This window comes from Engystomops pustulosus, chromosome 6, assembly GCF_040894005.1.
Source record: "Engystomops pustulosus chromosome 6, aEngPut4.maternal, whole genome shotgun sequence".
Classification (NCBI taxonomy): Eukaryota; Metazoa; Chordata; class Amphibia; order Anura; family Leptodactylidae; genus Engystomops; species Engystomops pustulosus.
The window spans coordinates 69,855,011-69,878,911 of NC_092416.1; the positions used below are offsets into that span (position 1 = coordinate 69,855,011).

Consider the following 23,901-nt stretch of genomic DNA (forward strand, 5'->3'; position numbering starts at 1 on the left):
CACAAAGCTCTGCATGTTACTGCACCTCCATACCTGTCCTCTCTCATCTTAGTCTATTACCCAACTCGTGCTCTTTCATCAGCCAGTGATCTTAAATTAATCTCTCTTTAATTCGAACCATTCAATCATGTCTGCAGGACTTTTCCCAAGCTGCACCAGATCTTTGAAATGCCCTTCCCCGGACTACCCAAGCTCCAAAGTTTCATACGTGCTCTTAAAACCCATCTCTTTAGGCAAGTCTATCACACTCGCTAACTGAATGAAATTTCAACTCTCTCTTTACTAATCCATCCTGTGTCCTCCTCCCATCTGTTATTCGGCAAACCCAAGATAGATACCAAGCTCCAGGCTTTTCTTTAGTCCCATTGACCTTGAACTTTTTATAAAAGACCTTGGCTGCAGCATGTTTATTTATTAAATATTTTTATTCTGTTACCTTATAAAGAATGGCTGGACCATTAAACGAGCTCTTACATTTTGGTGTGGACCAATCCCCACTTAACTCATAGCGGCCATTTTCTTGAAGATACATAATGTGTACAGGTTAGTGGCCATTTTGGTGTAGACCAATCCCCATTCAACTCATATTACAATTCCTGTGTACATCATCACATCATATTGATACAATAAATTCCTAATAAAGTGTATTATAGCCACATTGTGAATACAACTTATGCAAAACAGCATATTAGTGACAATAAAATTGTTGCTAATGTTAAAGGTATCGTGTATAGGGAAAAAGAATAACCATGCCCCATCTATTACACGATACAAAATGCACATGTGATAAAAGGTGAAGAATAGTGTCCAGGAAAAAGAATTTATAACATGCAGACATAAAAATTGTAACAATTGCAAAATATATGCAATCTCTCATATATTTCCCAAAGGAAGACTCATATTCCCATATAACGGGAAACTAAAGTGCAAATGTGCGGCATAAGTGCAGAAAAACTTATTAATTTTTTGTAAAAATAAAAATGGGAAGTGCACACCAAGTGAAAAGAAGATCCACTGGGCAATCGTAGGGTGATGTGAAGGCAAAGTCTCTGGTTGTTTTTTAGAAAAAACATCATCATAGTCCTGGTAACACATTTGTAGCCCCTCCAGGGACTTGGGAGTCAAGACAGGACTGTGGACTGACATTCTGGACCCCAACGCAGGATCTCCCCAGTCCTCCAGTTGAGGACCGGAGCATGGAGTTGAAGCCACTGAAGACCTAAGAGGAGGGATGAAGTGGAGCGTGGCAACACGTAGAAAATCAGTTTTTCCTTGTGAAGAACTCCTACTTGAAGACAGACAGGTTCAGTGCGGTACCAGACCGAATCGGAGAGAAGCTGACTGCTGACCAAGGAAATGACAAGAAGTTGCTTGAGAGGAACCACCGGTATGTGATGCCGGGAGATCAGGGTGGCATCCACAAAGTTCCCCATGGAACCAGAGTCCAGGTAGGCTGAGACTTGCACAAGGGTGCACTGAGGAGCACAGGAACTGTCAGGTGTGGAGAAGCTGTATTCACACCTAGGGACGCTTCTCCCAGGAGCCCTAGGTGCTGTCATTTCCCGGACGTTGGGGACGGACAGGACAGGCCCCAATGAAGTGCTTAGGACTGGCACAATACAAGAAAATATTCTCCTTACAACGTTTGGAACGTTGCAGGCTGGAGAGGCGGGCTTGGTCCGCCTGCATAGGCTCCTCTGCAAACAGTGTGGCCATAGGCTGGAGCGGCCTTTGGAAAACAGGAGCCAAGTGAGGTAGACGTTAAAGCCGGGCTTGAGGTCGCTCATGACGCAACTCTTTAGCACGCTGCATGACTCGTATGTCAATCCGAGAGGCCAGGGTGATGAGACCGCTCAGAGTAGCCGACAGGTCACAGACAGCCAATGCATCTTTGACTTGAGAGGACAGTCCTTTTATAAATGTTGCTGACAGGGCCACATCATTCCATGAGAGCTCGGAAGCCAGGGTATGGAACTGGACAGCATACTCGTCTACGGACAAGTCCCCCTGGCATAGATTCAGCAGTGCTGTTTCAGCTGAGGAGGCTCGTGCGGGTTCCTCAAACATGGACCAGAATTACACCAGGAATGCAGTATGGGTGGCCATGACTGGATCGCCTCTGACCCATAGAGGGGTGGCCCAGGCCAGAGAGGAGATTGACAATGAATGCCACCTTGGAGTGTTTGGTGACAAACTAGGAAGGCATCAGTTCTATGTGCAGTGAGCATTGTGTAATAAAGCCCCTACACAGCTCGGGATCCCCTTCTTACTTGTCAGGCATCGAGACTCTAAGCCGTGGTTCAGCTGCTGGTAGACAAGCCAGGGTAGCAGAAGAAGTCTCAGGAGCTGTCGCAGTAGTAGTCGCTGGAGCCTAACGCAGGCGCTGAGTAGCAAGCAGCTGTTGCAGCATGGTGGTGACTTGGCCAAGCAGCTCTCCTTGTGAAGCAATCTGCTGGGTGACAATGCTGGTAAGATCAGCGAGAATTGGAAGCGGCACATTGGTGGGGTCCATGGCCGGATCTTACTGTCAAGGCTTGGGGTCAGTGAAACCCCTGGACCACCTGGGACCAGAATCTAAGTGGCCCCCCGGTTTTCACCAGATCCCGCCGCAAAGCAGATGGTCTTGCTGCGGCATGGTGCCACCAGGGCATTCAACAGGTGCGACTAGCCCGTGGTGACAGCCAAGATCGAGGTACAGATTCAGCGGGCAGTCTAGGAGTCAGGCACAGGCAAGTAGTCAGGACAGGCAGCAGAGATGCAAGGTCAGTGCACCGGTCCGGGGTCAGCAGGGAATGAAGCCGGAACGGGACAGGTACAATCGCAGGGAACAGGAAGTGCCAACGCCAATCAGCGGTGCGCTGAGCCTTTAAATCTTCGAGTGTCGGAACGCACACGCCCTAGGGAGTGGGGACGCATGCGTGGCCTAGTCAGGACGGGAGCAGGTGAGTGCGGGCCAGGGAACGGGGCAGCGCCGCGATGGACACCTGTTACACACATTCTCAGATTGGGTTGACATTACCAGTGGAGTGCCACAGGGGTCAGTATTGGGGCCACTTCTTTTTAATATTATTATTAATGACCTTGTAGTGGGTTTACAAAGTCAAGTTTCAATATTTGCAGATGATACTAAGCTGTGTAAAGTAATTAATACTGAGGTCGATAGTTTAGCATTACAGAGGGATTTGTCGAAGCTTGAGGAGTGGGCAGAGAAATGGTCGGTGAAGTTTAATGTATGTTTAATATAATGTTATGCACTTGGGCCATGGAAACAAAAAGGATAATTATGTTCTAAACAGTCAATTACTTGGTAAAACTGGAGCTGCAAAGGAGGTATTGGTGGATGGTAATCTTCACTTTAGTGACCAGAGCCAGATGGCTGCTGCTAAAGCAAATAAAATTATGGGATGTATTAGGAGAGGAATAGATTCTCATGATAAAGACATAGTTTTGCCATCATACAAATCACTGGTCAGACCACACATGGAATATTGTGTACAGTTTTGGGCACCAGTGTATAAAAAGGACATAGTAGCACTGGAATGGGTGCAGAGGAGAGCAATAAAGATTATTAGGGGAATGCAGGGACTAGAATACAATGACAGATTACAAAATTTGGGATTATCCAGTTTAGAAAAAAGAAGACTAAGGGGGGACCTTATAACAATGTACAAATACCTGAATGGGAAGTACAAGGATCTCTCCAAACATCTTTTTATACCTAGGCCTGTGACCAGGACAAGGGGGCATCCTCTACGCCTAGAGGAGAGGCGATTCTACCATCAACATAGACAAAGGTTCTTTACTGTAAGAGCAGTGAGACTATGGAACTCTCTGCCGCAGGAGGTTGTTATGGTGGACTCTATGTACATGTTCAAGAGAGGCCTGGATGCCTTTCTGGAGAGATAAAATATCACGGGTTATGGGGAAAAAACGTTGATTTAATTCTTAAAGGTTGAACTTGATGGACTTTTTCCGGCTACAGATGGATCACATTTCCGGCCTGGGTTATCATTGGGCAAAGCTATAAAACTAGTGTAGAGAAGGGATAGAGTGCTGCAAAATGGGTGTAGAAACAGCTTTGTTGCCCTGACAAAAATGAGCAAAGGAAAGTACTTAAAATAATAACATAACATAAAAAAATAAAGAAAGAAATAATTAAAAACAAATTCATTTAAAAAATAATAAAATTTAGTTAATGTCTTCGACTCTTGGTGCTCAGACAGTTATTCTCTCTGCGGTGAAAAAGCAATGGGAAAACTACAAACCATCCTCGCACTGTGGTTAGAAGCACTCTGGGTGTTCACCCCCTGTTATTCTCATAGATGTAAAACCCTTCATCTTAATGTGGTTAAAATCCAGATTCTGTGGTATTTGATTTAATTGCACTCAATCACTCACTCAGGTCCTGGCAAGTTCCATTGGATCCATGCCTGATTGATCTTAATAAAACTGAGGATGTCCATGTTGGCTGTCGATAGGCGCCTTCTCTTGTTGGTGATGACATCCCGGCAGTAGTAAAGACACTCTTTGACAGTACACTTGTCACAGGGCAGGAACGGCACCTGCAATGCATATAGAACATGCTCTGGCCATGTGCTCAGTTTTCCCACCCAGAAATTGAAAGGCAAAGGACCCATCCTCATTAACGTTCCACATTGTGGCCATCCTAAGGCTCCCTCCTGATTTGGTGCTAGTGCTTCTGCTGTGTTGCCGATGTCCTCCTCCTCATGCTGCCACTAAGCTCCCAATGTCAGATGGCAACTCTACCAGTAGTGTCTCCACTAACTGTACGCCCTCATTTTTCTCTCACAGGCTACAGGTGGAATGAAGGATGCTACACAGCAGACAGTAGCGCTGTTATTTGGAAAATAAAAACAGATTAGGAGAAGATAAAGACATAGATATCCAAACACACAGTGAACTTAGCTCGGATAGTTAGCATGTGATAATATAGCAGGAGATCAATAGTCTATGATAATAATAGATCCTTTCCACATTGGCAGGAAACCTTTCACTTCCATTTATCCATGTTACTCTCTGACATGCATAAGTGATATATTATATACTTTTGGTGTTTCATAGCTAAGGCTACATTCACACTGCGGCATGGGGGGGGGGCGTATATACGGCTTACGTATATACGGCCGATATATGTCCCCCACACATGGCAATGGGCGCACGGCGCCTTACGGGAGCGGTACGGTGTCCTATCTTTTCATGGCATACGGCGCCGTGCGGCATGTATCCCTATGGGGGGGGGGGTGAGCAGTGCTCACCTCCTCCTCCTCTACCCGCAAGGGGAATTATTAGGAAAGAGAAACCAATTGGGGAAGGGGGCCACAATTATGGGGCATAAATTGTCGGGTCTTCTAGGGGGCATTCTTTAGTGTTAGGAGTCACAGTGGGAATTAGTGGGGTCCACAAGGATTAAGTGTGGGTGGCATTGTAGCACATTTATGTCAAATTTATTGGGTGGGTGGCACAATGAGGCGGCATTATTAAGTGCGAGTGCCATAAGAGAGAGGAGCAATCCCACACTGGGGGGGGGGGGGGGGAGCTGTATAAGCAGTTCAGTTTGGAAGGAAGCAAAGTTGCCAGTTGCGAGATTCGCCTTTCATGGTGTTATTTTCAATGGCCCTTATGATACCCCTTGAGATTATATCCATAAATACACGTATAACAGTAGCAGCCTGAATTTTGTAGCCATTTATTGGTCCAATGTTATACAAAGAAACATTCGAGTGACACAAGCATAATATTTTGTATGCATCTTCAATTTCTAGGCTTCAATTGTTACGCTGCTGTTGGTCACCCGAACTCCATACCAGCCTTTCCAGTAGACCGAGTCTTGACCGCCATGTGTAAACTGGATAAAACGCACTCCAGGTCCATATTCGGAGAAGGTATGACTGAGCTGCAGAAAAATCAACAGTCAACAGAACACCTCACAGGCACTTTCCAATCACTGTCCAATAATTACTGCTGTACTACGGATATTTTAGATCATAAAGAGGTGATGCAGCTAGAAAGAACAATTATATAACAAGGAAAGGTGGGTAAAATAACACTAATATATACACTCACCGGCCACTTTATTAGGTACACCATGCTTGTAACATGTTGGACCCCCTTTTGCCTTCAGAACTGCCTCAATTCTTTGTGACATAGATTCAACAAGGTGCTGAAAGCTCCTCAGAGATTTTGGTCCATATTGACATGATGGCATCACACAGTTGCCGCAGATTTGTCGGCTGCACATCCATGATGCGAATATCCCGTTCCACCACATCCCAAAGATGCTCTATTGGATTGAGATCTGGTGACTGTGGAGGCCATTTGAGTCCAGTGACCTCATTGTCATGTTCAAGAAACCAGTCTGAGATGATTCCAGCTTTATGACATGGCACATTATCCTGCTGAAAGTAGCCATCAGATGTTACAGGGTACATTGTGGTCATAAAGGGATGGACATGGTCAGCAACAATACTCAGGTAGGCTGTGGCGTTGCAACAATGCTCAGTTGGTACCAAGGGGCCCAAAGAGTGCCAAGAAAATATTCCCCACTCCATGACACCACCACCACCAGCCTGAACCGTTGATACAAGGCAGGATGGATCCATGCTTTCATGTTGTTGACGCCAAATTCTGACCCTACCATCCGAATGTCGCAGCAGAAATCGAGACTCATCAGACCAGGCAACGTTTTTCCAATCTTCTACTGTCCAATTTCGCTGAGCTTGTGCAAATTGTAGCCTCAATTTCCTGTTCTTAGCTGAAAGGAGTGGCACCCGGTGTGGTCTTCTGCTGCTGTAGCCCATCTGCCTCAAAGTTCGACATACTGTGCATTCAGAGATGCTCTTCTGCCTACCTCGGTTGTAACGGGTGGCGATTTGAGTCACTGTTGCCTTTCTATCAGCTCGAACCAGTCTGCCCATTCTCCTCTGACCTCTGGCATCAACAAGGCATTTCCGCCCACAGAACTGCCGCTCACTGGATGTTTTTTCTTTTTCGGACCATTCTCTGTAAACCCTAGAGATGGTTGTGCGTGAAAATCCCAGTAGATCAGCAGTTTCTGAAATACTCAGAGCAGCCCTTCTGGCACCAACAACCATGCCACATTCAAAGGCCTCAAATCACCTTTCTTCCCCATACTGATGCTCGGTTTGAACTGCAGGAGATTGTCTTGACCATGTCTACATGCCTAAATGCACTGAGTTGCCGCCATGTGATTGGCTGATTAGAAATTAAGTGTTAACGAGCAGTTGGACAGGTGTACCTAATAAAGTGGCCGGTGAGTGTATATATGGTCTAATATATCTCCTCCAAGAAGTTGGATATATTCAGGGGTCGGATCCGACCAGTTTGCCTTTGCTTGGGCGAAACAGATTGTTACAAATGACAACATGTTAAAACCATGAAGCAGGTCGCCACTCTGGCCCTCCTTGGTTACTGCAGCAGAGCACAGGAGCTTTAAGCTCCCGTGCTCCATTGCTCTCCTTGTATCACTCGGACCGACATTGTACTAAAGCTCAGAGATCAATGTGCAAGAAGAAGAACAAAGGTAAGTATGTTTTTTGAAAAAAAAAATCTTTAAAAGTTTGGCTACTGGGGACATCATTACAACTACTGGCAACTGATGGCATCCCTATGGCTACTGGGGGCATCCCTGTGGTTACTGACGGTATCTTTGTGATTACTGGCTACAGGAGGCATCCCTCTGACTGTGAGTTTACTGGTGCAATCCCTGTCAATGGTGGCTATTGGTGGCATCCCTGTGACTGCTGGCTACTAGGGACATCCCTGTGACTGCTGGGGAAATTGCTGTGTCTTATAACTACTGGGGGCAGGTACTGTGACTACTGTCACTTTATCATGGCTACTGGTGGCATTATTGTGGCTACAAGGGACTGGCACTTTGACTAATGCATGCCGGCAGCTACTGTTGTGACTACTCTCTACTGTGGATGCCTGTGAGTATTGGCTGCTCTATGGGGCAATGTGACCATTGGCTTCTAGTTGGGGGGTCACCATTACCATTTGGGAATATGAACGGTATCTTACTATATTGGCTGCTGTGGGGACATAATAATGATCTATAGGGGAACAACAGAACAGTGTTAAGTTTAGGATAAGAAGAAGGAGGAGATGATGAGGAAGGGAGAAATTTTTGAGTTAAAAAAAATCTGCAGAGAGAAGTTGTGGCTGGAAAAAGCTGAAATGACAGACAGGTAGAACAAGAGAATGGATGAGCCTTCTCTTATCAGATGCCATCTAATTTACAGTAAGTGCTGGCATCATACATGAGCTCACAATTCTGCTCTCAAGATTCAATATTTTATACTCTGATCTGGGTTCTATTTTTATGCACTTATCTGGGTTCTGCTAGTGTTTTTAATTACTTAGCTCTGTTCTGGTGCTGCATTTATTTACTGAACTTTGTTCAGGTGCTATATTTATTTACTGATCTCGGTTCTGGTGCTGCATTTTGTCTTGGGTCACAGGCGCACCTGTGTGCCCCTCAGTGCCAGCTGCAACCTCTATGCGCTCCAGCAGCATCCACCGCCTCCTAGAGCATGCATGCATCATCTCTGTAAAATTTAAAGGACCAGTGAGCTGCTAATTGGCCCTGGCCAGCCGCTGACCTGTTAAAAAGCCGGCCTCTTCCTGTGACCTCTGCTGGATCTTCGTGCTTTTTGCCTTAGAGAAAGCTTGTCTCCCGTTCCTAGTACGATAGTGTGATTTCCTGTTGTGACTCTGATTCCGTTCCTGACTACGGTCCTCTGCTATCAGCCCTGACCTTCTGCTGTGTTCATAACTCCAATCCCGTGCCTCCTGTCTTGACCTCCTGTTTGTCTACGCCTGTGGAGCTACCTGATGGTATCTTGCCACAGCAAGCACAACCCACTTAGCGGCGGGCTGTGGTGAAAAAGTTGTACTCCAGCACTCAATCGGATCTCAGCAAATCTTCTTTATTGAAGTCATAAAAAGTCCATAGTGCACAAGGAATACATCCCTGACACCGATGCGTTTCGACTAAACATAGTCTTAATCATGGTAAGGTAAACTTGGACTCCGCTCCCAGGTGTCAGCTTACGTCACCCGTCGAGGTGGTACAGTGGGTCCACTACCCCTGATCCTTTTCTTCTAATCTCAGTTCTGATCCTGTTTCTATGTACTGAACATGATTCTGGTGCTGTAAATATGTACAAACTTGGTTGTGTGCTGAATTTTTAAGTACTGGGCTTCCTTCTGGTGTTATATATGTATAGAACTTGGTTATGAGTCTATTTATGATATGATCTGATCTTGGCTCTGGTGGTGTATTTAACATGGCTCTGTTATTGTATGTTTTGTACCTGAACTATGCAGTTAACACAACATTGTTGTATTTAATGGTAGAGGGTTTCATAACAAATGAGACACAAAAAGGTTGATTTAAATAGTATATGAATACAAAGTGCATTTTAAATATTGGAATAGTTAAATAGAATAGGCAAAGTTTTTCTTGTGCCGTGCGACTGGAGGGACTTCTCGCGCCCAGTAGAGAACCTGTTAAAATTTTGAAGGCCTTGATATATTTACACTAAATTAAGAATGACCTAGAGATATTGTACCGGATTCACAATGAATGTCTCACCCTAATCCCAAAAGTCTGCTTCCTTGGAATCATTTTTTACTCTGCCGTATCCTTTTAAACCCCCAAATGCTAAATCAGCCCTTACTACATCCTGCTACCTCCACCTCAAGAAGATCCCTCAAGAAGCTCCCTCCTCAACCCAGAGCCTACAAAATTTCCATGCCAGAAACTGTACATTGTGGGGTGCGAATATACCGACCACCAGTCCAGTATAGTGAAAGGCTGGTCCAGGGGGTTGCCCCCCACTCTACAAAAAAAAAAATTCATAAAAATGATTTTGAGACATCATTGTTCCGCCTGTGGACTCCACTGGAAGACAGGTAGAAGAGGAATTTGTAGGATTGCGCTGTTGTTTCAAATATTAAAGGGTCAGTCACTTTTATATGTAAGCTGCCTATATGCCTTTACTACCTTGGATAATCACTGTATGTTCATCAAGTGATTTAGCATTCCTGATACTTACTTCTGTACTGTGTGCAGACTCTCTGTGATTCTTTGTTCACATGTCTGAGCTCTACTGAATATAATTAGCCTTCTAATTATGAGGAGATTATGACTCATCCTGCTACCTCATCATCCCCTCTTCTGTTCTCTGTCAGTTAAGACCCACTGTGAGAAGCAATAAACAGTGGGAGAGGCAATGAGAACGGCCTAGAGCAGTGAGAGAGAGAAAGCTGTGTATATATGCAGCGGGCAGCATGGTGAGAACAGGGAAAGGCTCTACTAGATGTTAACGGATTTTGTACCACCCACTATTGATTTATGGTGGTTGGTCTGGGTACCTAAAGCCTATACCATTGTGTATGCATAACACAGACTTTAGAAGCTTCCCAAGGTAGCTGAATGTCAGGTCTCCGAAAGAGAAGGCAATAGTGGTATTTACTGCTGGGTATGTATAAGCACGCTTTTCCCAGTAACTGAGCCTGCAGCAACAAAAGAGTTCTTGCAGCACAGAACAGAATTGCCATGGACCAGGAAAGGATATGTCCCTTTTCAGGCCATTTTATGATATAAACTACACACCTTGTTTCTTGTACTGTTTAGTACAGTGAATTGATTGTTTTGGTTGTTTGTGAGAGATTTGTGAGAGAAAGATTCATTTTATATATATTAAATAGAAGGTCTCCCCCTCATGCTGATTCTGTATGGTCACACTAGGATTACCTGGTTCCATGAACCATCTGTTTTCTCAGGAATCGTGATATTCTCACTGTTGTATTCACTGATGACATCACGGCTGTCAGACAACAGCTTCACTTTCAGCTCATATAAACATCCAGCATCAGTTCTTGCTGCGTACCTGCAACCAGAATTAGTCTAATATGTGATCCATATTGCATCCCAAATGGCATCCAGGTTTTCCAAATTCTGGTAAATTCTGTTTATAGATCCAACTGGGATCTGTTACTCAGCTTTTCAGGACACACATCATCTTACCAGTCGCTGACCACAATGTTGGGTTGGGCATCTAAAACTTCCTCAGTATATCCTTCCTTAAGGAGATCAATCTCTTGGGTTTTACTGCACAACCTGAGAAGAGAAGATCATATATGTGAGTTTCATGTGAACACTGTTCTCCATCCCATATGCACCACCTAACACTGTTCTCCATCCCCTATGCACCACCTAACACTGTTCTCCATCCCCTATGCACCACCTAACACTGTTCTCCATCCCCTATGCACCACCTAACACTGTTCTCCATCCCCTATGCACCACCTAACACTGTTCTCCATCCCCTATGCACCACCTAACACTGTTCTCCATCCCCTATGCACCACCTAACACTGTTCTCCATCCCAGTCTATTTTTAGACTGACTTTGTGGTTAATGTACTTTTCAGTTCATTACTATTCCCAATACTAATGGCTTATATTTTGTGAGACTTTAACCCAATTTTAGAAGTGGCTGTGATAACCTACATTATCGAACATAAATCTACAGTTATACTGTAATCATAATTGCTATCTGTTCTGGTTCTATGTCAGATACTTACTCAAAGGATGAAGCAAAGTACTTGGAGATCCCATCACTTGGAAATGCCACTCCACAGTCTCCTGGCAGCTCTTCTACTTTCCACCCATCTCCTCCATTCTCAACTTCTTCCCAATGTTCCAGTTCCTCTATACCAGAAAATATCCAAAATATACGAAAATAAACCTTGAGCAAAGAGCCTTTTTTTCCACTTACTTCACTGTTATCATCTCCCCCCTTCATAGAAGCATCAAAACAGAAGCTCATTGATGAGATTCATGAGCATCCCCAATGTTATTTTCTATACTGTAGATTAATTGGGTGACATGCAGCATTTCGTCACCCAATATCATTGCAAACAATCTAGATTTGCAGTCTACCAACATGACATAGCTGCATGATGAGCTGTGTTCAACTTCAACGAATCTGTTAAATGGATGATAGTTTCTCCCTCCAGTATCTTACCTACTTCCAGGTCCTTAATAGTCTTTTCAGCCACCATCCTGGACTACTCCTGAAATGACTAGCATGGTCGGAGTCTTCAGCCCTCGGCACATGTCCTACAATTGGGGTTACCTGGAGCTGACTGTTATTGAGGTCCAAATAGACAGTTTTCTCTCATCAGTCATCTCACGTTACCCTTGTCCTTGTGAAGATAATTTTTCTCCCCACTGGCCCAAACCTCTATCTTATCTCAGTATAACTGGGTCTCACTCAAATCAGATTTCATTGTCAAGATCCACACAAGGGCTCTCCCTGCTTACATTTACAAGGTCAATTTTTGCATCAGGTTTGCTCCAGTGTTTCCGATGCAAAAACCTTGGGTTGACTCCAAAGATAGGCAATGTTAAACATTACCGAATACTAGCCACTATAACTATATTAACTTCATACTGCTTCAGCAAACCAGAAAAAAAAATAAAAAATTCTATGGACATCCACAGTGTCTACACATTCAGGTTTTTCAAGTACCGTATTTTTTAGACTATAAGGCGCACAAAAAATCCTTTGATTTTCTCAGAAATCGAAGGTGCGTCTTATAGTCCAGTGTGCCTTGTATGAACTGTACTTCCAGACAACAGCTGCCTTGAACACTGCACGGGTCTGCCACCTGCTGGTCATTGATCCTTACAATCAGGTGTACCTTATAATCCGGTGCGCCTGTATATGAACCTAGACGTTTTAGCAGGCATTTATTGATGGTGCGCCTTATAATCCGGTGCACCTTATAGTCCAAAAAATACTGTATAGAGGAGAGGTACTACTTGATTGATAGAACATGAACTGCCACTATAGCCAGATTAGACAAAATGTCATGTCTGATATATTCCTCCAATATTTTATGGCTTTTTTTGTATTTACCTTCACCACAGGGATTTTTGATCAGATTTCTCGCCATTTGATGCTACTATTTGATACTGCGTCCAGTAGAAATCTGTCAAAATTGAATAAATGAAATAGTTATAATAATTAAACACCTTAAAGGTTTTTTTTTCCACAAAATGATAATCCATAAATTACCCATAAATCCCTCAAATCCAATATAACAACATTATCAAATCCTTCCTGTCAGCCATCAGCAGCACTTGCTTGCTAACCAATACATCATGTGCCTGTCATCACTTTCATTGGGGGGGGAGTGATATTTTTCATAGCTTGTACACCAGTTTTCTGGCATACAAACCAAGAATAACTTACTTTTTCTCCCTCACCCTCGCATCAAGTGGGTAGGGGATGCAGTGTAATGTGCTTGGGGAGCGGAGCAGGCCAGGATGAGGATTGTGACGGGCATTTTTCCATAGATTATAGAGAATTTGTGCAGAAAAAAATAAACAAAAAATTTTGCTGCAGCATTTAATTGCAGAAAGTTTGAGCTCCAACCCATGCCCACTCCCCTCCACCTCACAGGAAAATTGTGCCAAAAGCTGCAGTAATCAGACATGCTGTGAGATGACAAAAGTTCCTTATATGAGGGGCTTCTACACATACACACATTTTTTTGGCATGGCATCGTTACACATGCATTTTATTTTGATATTTAGCAAATATTTTTTTATCTGTGTTTTTGAAGGTCTGTTAGAGAAGTTTTTTATGTCATACCCTTTAAAAAATTACACAGATGGCAAAAAATAGCACAAAGACACTACAAACTCAAACACATTGGCCCACATTTATTTCTGGCATCTTTAATAATGAAATATTAACTTTGTAGAACAACCAGAGGCACTCTGGCTAAAGACATCCGAGCAACTCTAGGCTTCCCCTACTTTTCATTTATGCACGCCTCCACTGCAAGCCTCCTCCTGCTGCCGGCCAGGGAACAAGGAGAGAGCACATGCCCCGCCTCTCTCCACGCCTCGGCTCTGGCGTGACCGGCCGGATCCTAATTCACCGGCCAGGAGCAGAAGGAGGCTTGCAGCGGGGTCGTGCATAAATGAAAAGCCTGAGAAGATGAGAGGAGCTCCGGCGCAGTCAGCCTGTGCACCTCCATCTGTTTTACAAAGTTAATATTTCATTATTTAAAGGGAATCAGTCATCAGCAATTGGCCTGAAAAACCACTACCAGTATGTTGTCAAACAGTGTAATGCCTTCTAGTTTTTTAAATAAATTAAAGGGGTATTCCGGGAATATGAACGTCTGACACAAAAACCCATGATGATATAAATAAATGAATACAACAATACTCAATGTCATTAGTCACAAAACGGAGCTAAAATAATATGATTTTATGATTTACAACATTTATGGCCTCTCTAAAGTAGGTGGAGTTATCACTAAGATGGCCGCCACTGGAAACTACAAGTTCCATGATCCTTTAGTTCTCAGTAACTCCTCCTCCCTCTTATGCTCTGCTCCCAGTGATGATGTAACAGGTTTTCTTGCTCTGTTACCATAGTAATGATGTGCAACTGCCATCACCACAACACTGGCCATACTGGATGCACTGCAACCAACCCACTACAGCCAAACGTAGTGTTGATCACATGACCCTGCCCAGGCAGGTACAGGACATGTGATGTGGACATGTGACCAGCGGCCATCTTCTTTTCTGCGACGGACCGCGCGGAGGAAATTAACGGACTGATTAAAGGGCCGGTTGCATTTTAATTCTTCATTACAGTCTATGTCACCAGCATTTTCTGCTAAGAGGAGCAATTTTTTAAATAACAACTAATTACACATTAGCTTATATTTTGAGTTCCCACTTGTGTATGAATTATGCTGATTCCTGGAATACCCCTTTAAGGCAGAGCATGCAGCTGGTCTGGAAATAAAGCCCTGGCTCACAGACAGATCCTTGACAAAGGTGAAGGATTGTGGAAGAGTTTAAGCTCGGTCTGACATTTCTATTGAATAACCTTCTAGTTTATGTTTCTTTCGTGGCCTGGTGTGGCTTGACTTTGGTGTTAAAATATCTACCTCCTTGACATTATACAACCAATTTACATCTTAATCTAAAGTTAATTATCTCGATGATGCCACCATACTGGAAGGTGTTCAGCTGCTTGGCAACATATTGCTAGTGGTTTATTTGGTATATTTCTGCTTACAGGGTCCCTTTAAAGATGCCAGAAAACTTGTGAAAAATAGTCCACCCGTCTCCTAGATGGAATGAGCAGCCTAATTAGGAAACTCTATCACAAGTAATCTGACTTCAGAAAACTGGCGTAGAGGCAGTGATAAATATCCCCCATAGTATATAAACATTCTGTATAGTACATTATAAACACATAATATATATAGACATATGCAACACCCCCCACCGGGCCTGGCCTTTTCTTGGGGCCTAGAGGCAGCCGGGGCCCAGAATACCGGAGTGGCTGGCTAGTGTGGCCTTGGCCATGCTGTGGTCACAGTGCTTGGTATGGGGACCGGAGGATTGACCTACAGCCTGGCAGGTCTCCAGCAGGTGGTGTGTGCAAGAAATATGGAGGGAGAGGCTGATGCAATGGTTTCTCCCTCAGGCAAACCCTGAGGTGTCTTTAGGATGAATCCCTGGGTGATGGATGGGGAAGCCCATGGTGGTAGGCAGCCAGGATCCAGGTATTAGACAGAGGCAACTTTGTGCAAATCAACTTACAGTTCTTTATTCAAGTTTGGTCAGCAGGCAACTGCCAAACGGTAGCAGTAGATTCAGCAAGCTGGTGATCTGGTAGGGGATAGCTGGTCCACAGGAAGATTACTCTCAGCATGATAGTACGTTCAGGCTGGGCTGGTAGGGATGGAGCTGAGTCAGGATGGAGACCTCAGTTCTGGGGCTTAAAGGGAACCTGTCACCAGGAGACCCATTTTTAGCACTCCCCCCGTCCCCACAGAGCATAGTACATACATTGCCAAAGTGTTTTTGTATAAAAAATAGGTTTTACAGAAAAAAAGATGTTATATTGTATCTTTCATTAGCATCTGCTGTGTGACTAGGCAGTTGCCAATTGGAAGGGACTGGAAAGGAGCAGTTCCCCCCACCCTTGGGAAACATGTGACCTTTTCAAATATATGAATAACTCCCCTCACTCGGGATTGGCTGTAGAGGAGCAGGGGGCGTCGCTAAGCCCAGTGATGAGTGTTTTCATATATTTGAAAAGGTCACATGTTCCCCAAGGTTGGGGGGGAACTGCTCCTTTCCAGACCCTCCCAAAAGGCAACTGCCTAGTCACACAGCAGATGCTAATGAAAGGTACAATATAACATATCTTTTTTTCTGTAAAACCTATTTTTAATACAAAAACACTTTGGCAGTGTATGTACTATGCTCTGTGGGGACTGGGGGAGTGCTAAAAATGTGTCTCCTGGTGACAGGTTCCCTTTAAGTCTCCTTACTTGCCCTAAGGCATCAAGCAGCGGCCGGGGGTACCTCTTCTTCCTGGTAGTGAGTCTGGATGGCAGCTCGGAAGGAGCTGCACACTGGACCTGCTTCTCTATCTACTGACTGGATTCTAAGACCGTGTGCTCGCACCCGCCAGGGGTTTATACATTCCCTTGGTCCGGTGGTAGCACTCTCCAATTAGCTTCCATCTTGCCTCAGGGCGTTTCTGTCACGTGAAAGCCGGCGCCGATGCGCCAAAATCCGGTTGTGTGCAAAAAAATCCCCGGGTAATTCGGTGCAAATCAGAAATCGCCGGGAAACCCAAGGAAAGTGCGCGATTCAGACCCTTAGTAAATGAGCCCCAATGTAACCTTAGCATGTGATCAATGATTCAAAAACGCATAAAAAATGTGATGCAAAGCATCGTGTGAAAGCGCCCCCACAGTATCACTCTACCACTCTACCGGGGGCTAGCAGGCAGGCAACATATACTACAGGGGGCTAGCAGGCAGGCAACATATACTACAGGGGGCTGGCAGGCTATAAACTGGGAAGCTGTGAACAATGCATTTCCCACCCTCGACTTATACTCGAGTCATTAGGTTTTCCCAATTTTTGGATGTAAAACTAGGTACCTCGGCTTATACTAGGGTCGGCTTATACTCGAGTACATACAGGTGTATATTACATTACAATACCATGTGCTCTATGACTAGTCAATTTGCCCCCTAGGAGTGGCTGAAGAGAAGTAGTTCAACCATTCACCAGCCCCCCCCCCCCCCCACCCTTGGTAAACCGCTCCTCTGTGTGCAATTTTTAAATGACTGCCCTTCTACCTCCGTTTTCACACCCCTACATGCCCCCCCCCCAAATATATACATATTTAGGCTGCATTCCCATAAACGTGTGCGTGGCTATAGCGTGGCAGGCACCTGTCTGGCGCGCTGGAGAGGAGGAGAGGTGATAGCGGCTCACCCCTCCCCTCTCCATAGAGAATAGAGCCACATGGCCGTTCTTACGGCCATAGATACGCTCTCTCTGTTTTGCGGCCGCGGTTCGAAACAGTGAGTGCTCGTTGTGCTCAACTTACTGAGCCCAGGCGCTATAGACGCCTATGAGGGAAGTAAATCCGGCAGCAAATTTGCAGCCAGATATACATCCCTCACACGTTATTGTGAATGGACCCCTATACAGACATGTTTATACAATTAAACAAATTTATACACTCATATATACATACATTTATTTACTTATATACACACACATAAATTTCTACACTAATATACTCGCACCTATATACACACAAGTATACACTTATACACACACATTTATGCACTCTGTTACACTGTATATACAAACTCATAAAGTATATACACACATACTGTATATAAACATCACACATACTGCATACACATTATATACTATATAAATATATATTAAACACACATACAGTATACACTGACCATATATACACATACATGCAGTATAAAAACGCCATGTACCCACATGCTGCATATACATACAGAATATACACATATACAGCAAATACACACATTCAGTATATACAGCATATACACACATATGGGAAATACACACACACATTCAGTATATACAGCATATACACACACACACACATTCAGTATATACAGCATATACACACATATAAGGGAAATACACACACACATTCAGTATATACAGCATATACACACACATAAGGGAAATACACACACACATTCAGTATATACAGCATATACACACACACATTTAGTATATACAGCATATACACACATATGGGAAATACACACACACATTCAGTATATACAGCATATACACACACATAAGGGAAATACACACACACATTCAGTATATACAGCATATACACACACACATTCAGTATATACAGCATATACACACACATAAGGGAAATACACACACACATTCAGTATATACAGCATATACACACATATGGGAAATACACACACATTCAGTATATACAGCATATACACACATATGGGAAATACACACACACATTCAGTATATACAGCATATACACACATATGGGAAATACACACACATTCAGTATATACAGCATATACACACACATTCATTATATACAGCATATACACACACACATTCAGTATATACATATATACAGAGCATATACATACCATATAAACAGCATATGCAAAAACACACATACATCATGTATGTGCATATATTTAAATGTGCACATATATATGCTTATATAAATATGTGCGTGTAGAAATACAGTAGATGCATATATACATATATACACAGTATATACTCAAGGAAAATACAAACAGCACACACACTATATAATCACGTATACAAACAGCACTCGAAGAAGTCCAGCATTAGGTAAAAAAAATGTTCTTCTTTATTCCATGTTTGAAAAAGGCTCCTAGCGAGCCGAAACGTCGCCATACTTTGTTGTACTTTTTAAACATGGAATAAAGAAGCACATTTTTTTCACCTAATGCTGGACGTCTTGGAGTGCTGCCTATTTTTGTGATTATACACAGTATATACATAAATACACATATATACAGTATATACTTATACACAGTATATACATATATACATATATACACATATACACAGTATATACATATATACACATATACACAGTATATGCATATATACAATAATACACAAAATATACACATATATACACAGCTATACATATATACAATACACAATATATACACAGTATATACATGTATACACATATACACAGTATATACACATATACACAGTATGTACATATATATACACAGATATACATATATATACACAGATATACATATATACACAGTAGATGCATACATACAATAATACACAATATATACACAGATAAATACATTTATACATAAATACACAGTATACTCATATATACAATAATACACAATATATACACAGATAAATACATGTATATACTTACCTTTTCGGATGTTTTGGGGCTATATGGGTAACCACCCGGCCGTAGCTGCAGGTGGGTGTTCTGGCGGCTAGGTGGGTGATCGGATGGGTGCTTGTTTGGGGGGGGGGGGGGGCACACACTCTGGGGGAGTCTGGCGGGTGCCTGTTCTGTCGCCCGGGGGGCCTTTGCTTGTTCGACGCAAAGGGTGGGGGGGGAGCCGCGGAGTATTGGGGGAGTCGGGCAGCTGCTTGTTCGGCAGCGCGGAGTGTTGTCTAGGCGGGTGCTTGTTCGCCCGCCAGGGCGGGGAGTTTGCTTAGTCCGGCGGGTGCCAGCATGCAGGGGGATGGGCGGGCGTTCACCTGTGCCGGGGGGGCGCGAGCATTCTCCTGTGCAGGGGGCGGGCAGCTCACGGAGGGGCGGGTTTAAGAGTGGACACAGAGGTAGGGGCCCTTAACCTCACGGGCCCCGTAGCAACCGCTACGGCTGCTATGGCGGTAGTTACGCCACTGATAGAGAGTATATACATTTGCTCGTGCAAGGGAAAATCTTTTTCCAAAAAAAACCTTGATTTGGCCCCTAAATTTTTAGGGCAGTAAAAACCTACAAATAGTGGTCCCATTTTAAAAAACGAGACACCTTAAGGAGTGCAGTAACACTATATTTGGGGCTGGCAATACCCCGTTGTTTAATCTTTATTCGCTTTTATTTTGCTCTTTGATCAAAAATCATATTTTTTTTTTTTAAGAATTCACCATACAGGTTCAGTAATGATTTAATTTTAATGCACAGGTTGTTACGGACGTGGCAATACCCTATATGTGCTGTTTGTGACGTTTTATTGTGTTTGGGAGTTTTACGCTGTTTGGGGCATTTAGGGGACTTTTATTTTGTATTACCGTAACACATGTTTATTTAACTTTTTTAAACTTTTTTTCCACTTTTTTTTCTCCCCCTCTGGGACTTGAACAAGTGATCATCTGACAGCTACAGAGAGGTGGGTAACCCCTTTAGGTGCTGTGCTCAAGTTTGACCGCAAAACCTAAAGGGTTAAACATTCACATAGTGTTGGGGATAGAAGCTCACTATGACAAGATGGTGGCCTAAGGGGTTAATAGACCAGACATTTTGGGACGCAGCGATAACGAACAAGTTTATGATTTAACTTGTTCATTTTTATAATAGCTTTTTGGGACTTTTTTTTTACTATTTTTCAGACACCCTATGGTACTTTAACCCTAGGTTGTCTGATTGATCCTACCATATACTGACAAACATATACTGGGGATTTACAAATCCCACATTGTAAAAGATGTGTTAAAACAAGACAGCCTCTGTACTTTGGATGATCCAAGTATGTCATGGCTACAGAATGCTTCTCACCGATGACATAATGACATCAAAACACAGATGGAGGCACCTACACGCCACTGTCTTTTAAATGCCACAGGTGGCTTTGCCGGCAGCAATCAATGGGTTAACAACCCTGATCGGTGTGGTTGTTTGCTGCAACTTGCTGCAAACCCTATCACCCAGATTTACTAAAAACAGTGCAAACAACAGTATGGGCAGTTTGCCTGTGTAGTGTGCAGGGTGCGCGAGATTCAGGATTTCTTAATAAATTTTGCACCCACTGCACTGCTCCGACAGAAGCACCATTGGTCATGCATGATAAATTTGCCGCATGGTCAGACTGAGCACAAGAACACCTATTTCGTGCAGTATAGTGCAGCTGCGACACAAATGTGTCTCGGGCACTTCTTAAATACCTGTGCAAGCCGTTTGCTCTGAAAAGATTGTCCAAAGTCCAACAGAAAACTGGCACTGGAGCTTCACTAAATCTGGCCCTTTGTCTCTTTTAAGAGGGCTCACTCTTCATAGTTTTTTAGCGCTCCATGACATACATGTACATCATGGAGTGTGAAGAGGTTAATATTGCACACATTGGAATATATATATTGTATAACATATGTGTTAACTTTTTTAAAATGCAATTTTTTAATGATGCTATATATTATCATGTGTTTAAATAAATACAATATAATTTGATACATTGGGGCACATTTACTTACCCGGTCCATCCGCGTTCCAGCGGCAGCTTCTCTGACGAGCGTTTGGGTCTTCCGGCGATTCATGAAGGTTCTGTGCCCGATGTCCACCAGCTGTCGCTGCTGCGCCAAAGTCTGCCGAGGTGCCCCGGAGTTCATCGTCTTCATCGTGGTGCATGTGAGTATGGCCCGTGCAACAAATTTTTTTTTTTTAAATGCGGCGGTTTTTCCGAATCCGTCGGGTTACCGTTCGCCCATGCCCCCCGATTTCCGTCGCGTGCATGCCAGCGCCGATGCGCCACAAACCGATCGCGTGCGCCAAAATCCAGGGGCAATTCAGGGAAAATTGTCGCAAATCGGAAATATTCGGGTAACACGTCGGGAAAACGCGAATCGGGCCCTTAGTAAATGACCCCCATAGTGTTGGGAAGTGCCGGAAATATTTTTTCTTACCGTTTATCCTAAATTTCTATCCTTTGAAATCTGGTTGATTTGCAGAGCACATCTACACAAATTACAAGATTGTGGATGTAACTTAGGTGCTCCACCATAGACATGAAAAGTGGCAAAATATTATATGAGGTTTAAAAATCTGTACTTCTGAGGGTGCATTCACACCTTCAGTTTTCCCAATGCAGTTGGTGGGTCATAATAGATGAGCAGATAACACTAAGAGGTGCTACTCCTCTCTTTTTTCACTTGATTTCCGGTTTTGGTCATGGAAAACCACATCTGAAAAACTGAACACATCCTAAATATGACTGCAGGTAGACTTTCTGCATTAGTTATTTTCATAGGAAATATGAAATTACAAACTCAATTCTCTAACCGGTAAGCTCTACTCACAGGTGCTCCCTGGCCGTCCTCACAAAACTGACACTTTGTATTCTTCTAGAGTCTGGCAGCATATTTCCGGGATAGAAATTATCCCTGAAGGTATGGCAGCAATCCCTTAACTTGTCAGAACAGGCAACCATCTACTAGTAAAATCTAGGTGTAAACCTATAGTGAACAAATAAGACATAACGGATGACAAACTGCAAAATAGGAAAGTAGTCATGAAGACAAATTAGTCTCTGTAAAGAAACTGACAAAATATTATATCTGGCATTATATAGTCTGTACCTTTACATATGACCTCAGGTAGACTGCATTAGTTATGCTCAAATGAAATAAGAAATGTCAAACTCAGCTCTGCTACATCTGTACATAGAGTTATCTAATACTCAATCCTATCTGTTATTCCATCTAAGCTGCAAGCTCTACTCACTCAGGTCCCTCAGCAGCTGGTCACTGTAGAACAGGGGTCGGGAACCTATGGCTCGCGAGCCAGATATGGCTCTTTTGATGGCCGCATCTGGCTCGCAGCCAGGGTTCCTATCCAGGGGCATTACTACAGCCGTGGCATCTGCTGCGCTGCCTGTCAAGACCAGGGGCACTTACCTGGCTCCTGTTGTGCCCCTGGCTGTAGTAATGCCCCTGGATGTATTCAGCAGAGCAGCGCAGGGTCCGCGGGGTTAATTCTGGGGCGGCACCTACGTCTCCTTCCTGCAGCAGTCTCCTCCATGTGTGAGAGAGTGAGGGGAGGAGACTGTCTGCCTGCAGCCAATCCCGGAGCTGGATGTAGCAGCGCGGGAGATTCAGACAGAGGAGAGAACTGCATATACTCGGGAGACATGCAGCACCTGAGGAGAAGGAGTCAGCAGCCGGGATCAGCCACAGATAAGTGCTCCCTCCCCCCAGTGTCTCCTCACACTCTGCCTTAACCCCTTAGTGTCCTGTGTGTGAAGCTCCTAAGTGTCCCTTACAGACCCCTCTGCATCATCCCCTCATATCTTCCCCCACCACTGCATTTCTACATTAATGTGAGGTTCTGCAGCAGCTGAGATACAAAATAGCTAGGACCTAAGACAAAATTGTGGTGCACGTCAGTAATAAATGTGGCGCATGGTCCGGCTTAGCAGTAACAGCAGTCTAGCAGTCTTGTGGGACACAGAGCAGCCGCCACATAAAACTGGCGTAAACACTTTAACAAATGTGTATTGGGATGTTCTGCGGGGGGTGGCGTGTGTATTATAATGTTCTGCGGGGGGTGGCGTGTGTATTATAATGTTCTGCGGGGGGTGGCGTGTGTATAATAATGTTCTGCGGCGGGTGGCGTGTATAATAATGTTCTGCGGCGGGTGGCGTGTGTATAATAATGTACTGCGGGGGTGGCGTGTGTATAATAATGTTCTGCGGGAGGTGGTGTGTGTATAATAATGTTCTGCGGGGGGTGGCGTGTGTATAATAATGTTCTGCGGGAGGTGGTGTGTGTATAATAATGTTCTGCGGGGGGTGGCGTGTGTATAATAATGTTCTGCGGGAGGTGGTGTGTGTATAATAATGTTCTGCGGGGGGTGGCGTGTGTATAATAATGTTCTGCGGTGGGTGGCGTGTGTATAATAATGTTCTGCGGGGGGTGTATAATAATGTTCTGCGGGGGGTGTATAATAATGT

The 23,901-nt window shown here is 43.9% G+C and overlaps 1 protein-coding gene across 7 annotated transcripts in view; it reads right to left on the bottom strand.

The window, feature by feature from the left end:
• Nucleotides 1-5,691: 5,691 nt before the first annotated feature.
• The window catches only part of LOC140135228 (F-box only protein 2-like), a 36,683-nt gene continuing 18,473 nt past the window's right edge, over nucleotides 5,692-23,901 (bottom strand). For 2 of the 7 annotated variants that reach the window (XM_072156424.1, XM_072156421.1), the window contains exons 2-6: nucleotides 12,974-13,046; nucleotides 11,634-11,760; nucleotides 11,075-11,167; nucleotides 10,802-10,937; nucleotides 5,692-5,914 (exon numbers count right to left, since the gene is read on the bottom strand). In XM_072156424.1, coding sequence (XP_072012525.1) covers nucleotides 5,780-5,914; nucleotides 10,802-10,937; nucleotides 11,075-11,167; nucleotides 11,634-11,760; nucleotides 12,974-13,010 — 528 coding nt within the window. In that variant the 5' untranslated portion in view covers nucleotides 13,011-13,046 and the 3' untranslated portion in view covers nucleotides 5,692-5,779. The other 5 variants (XM_072156426.1, XM_072156425.1, XM_072156427.1 and 2 more) reach the window with 5 other exon arrangements.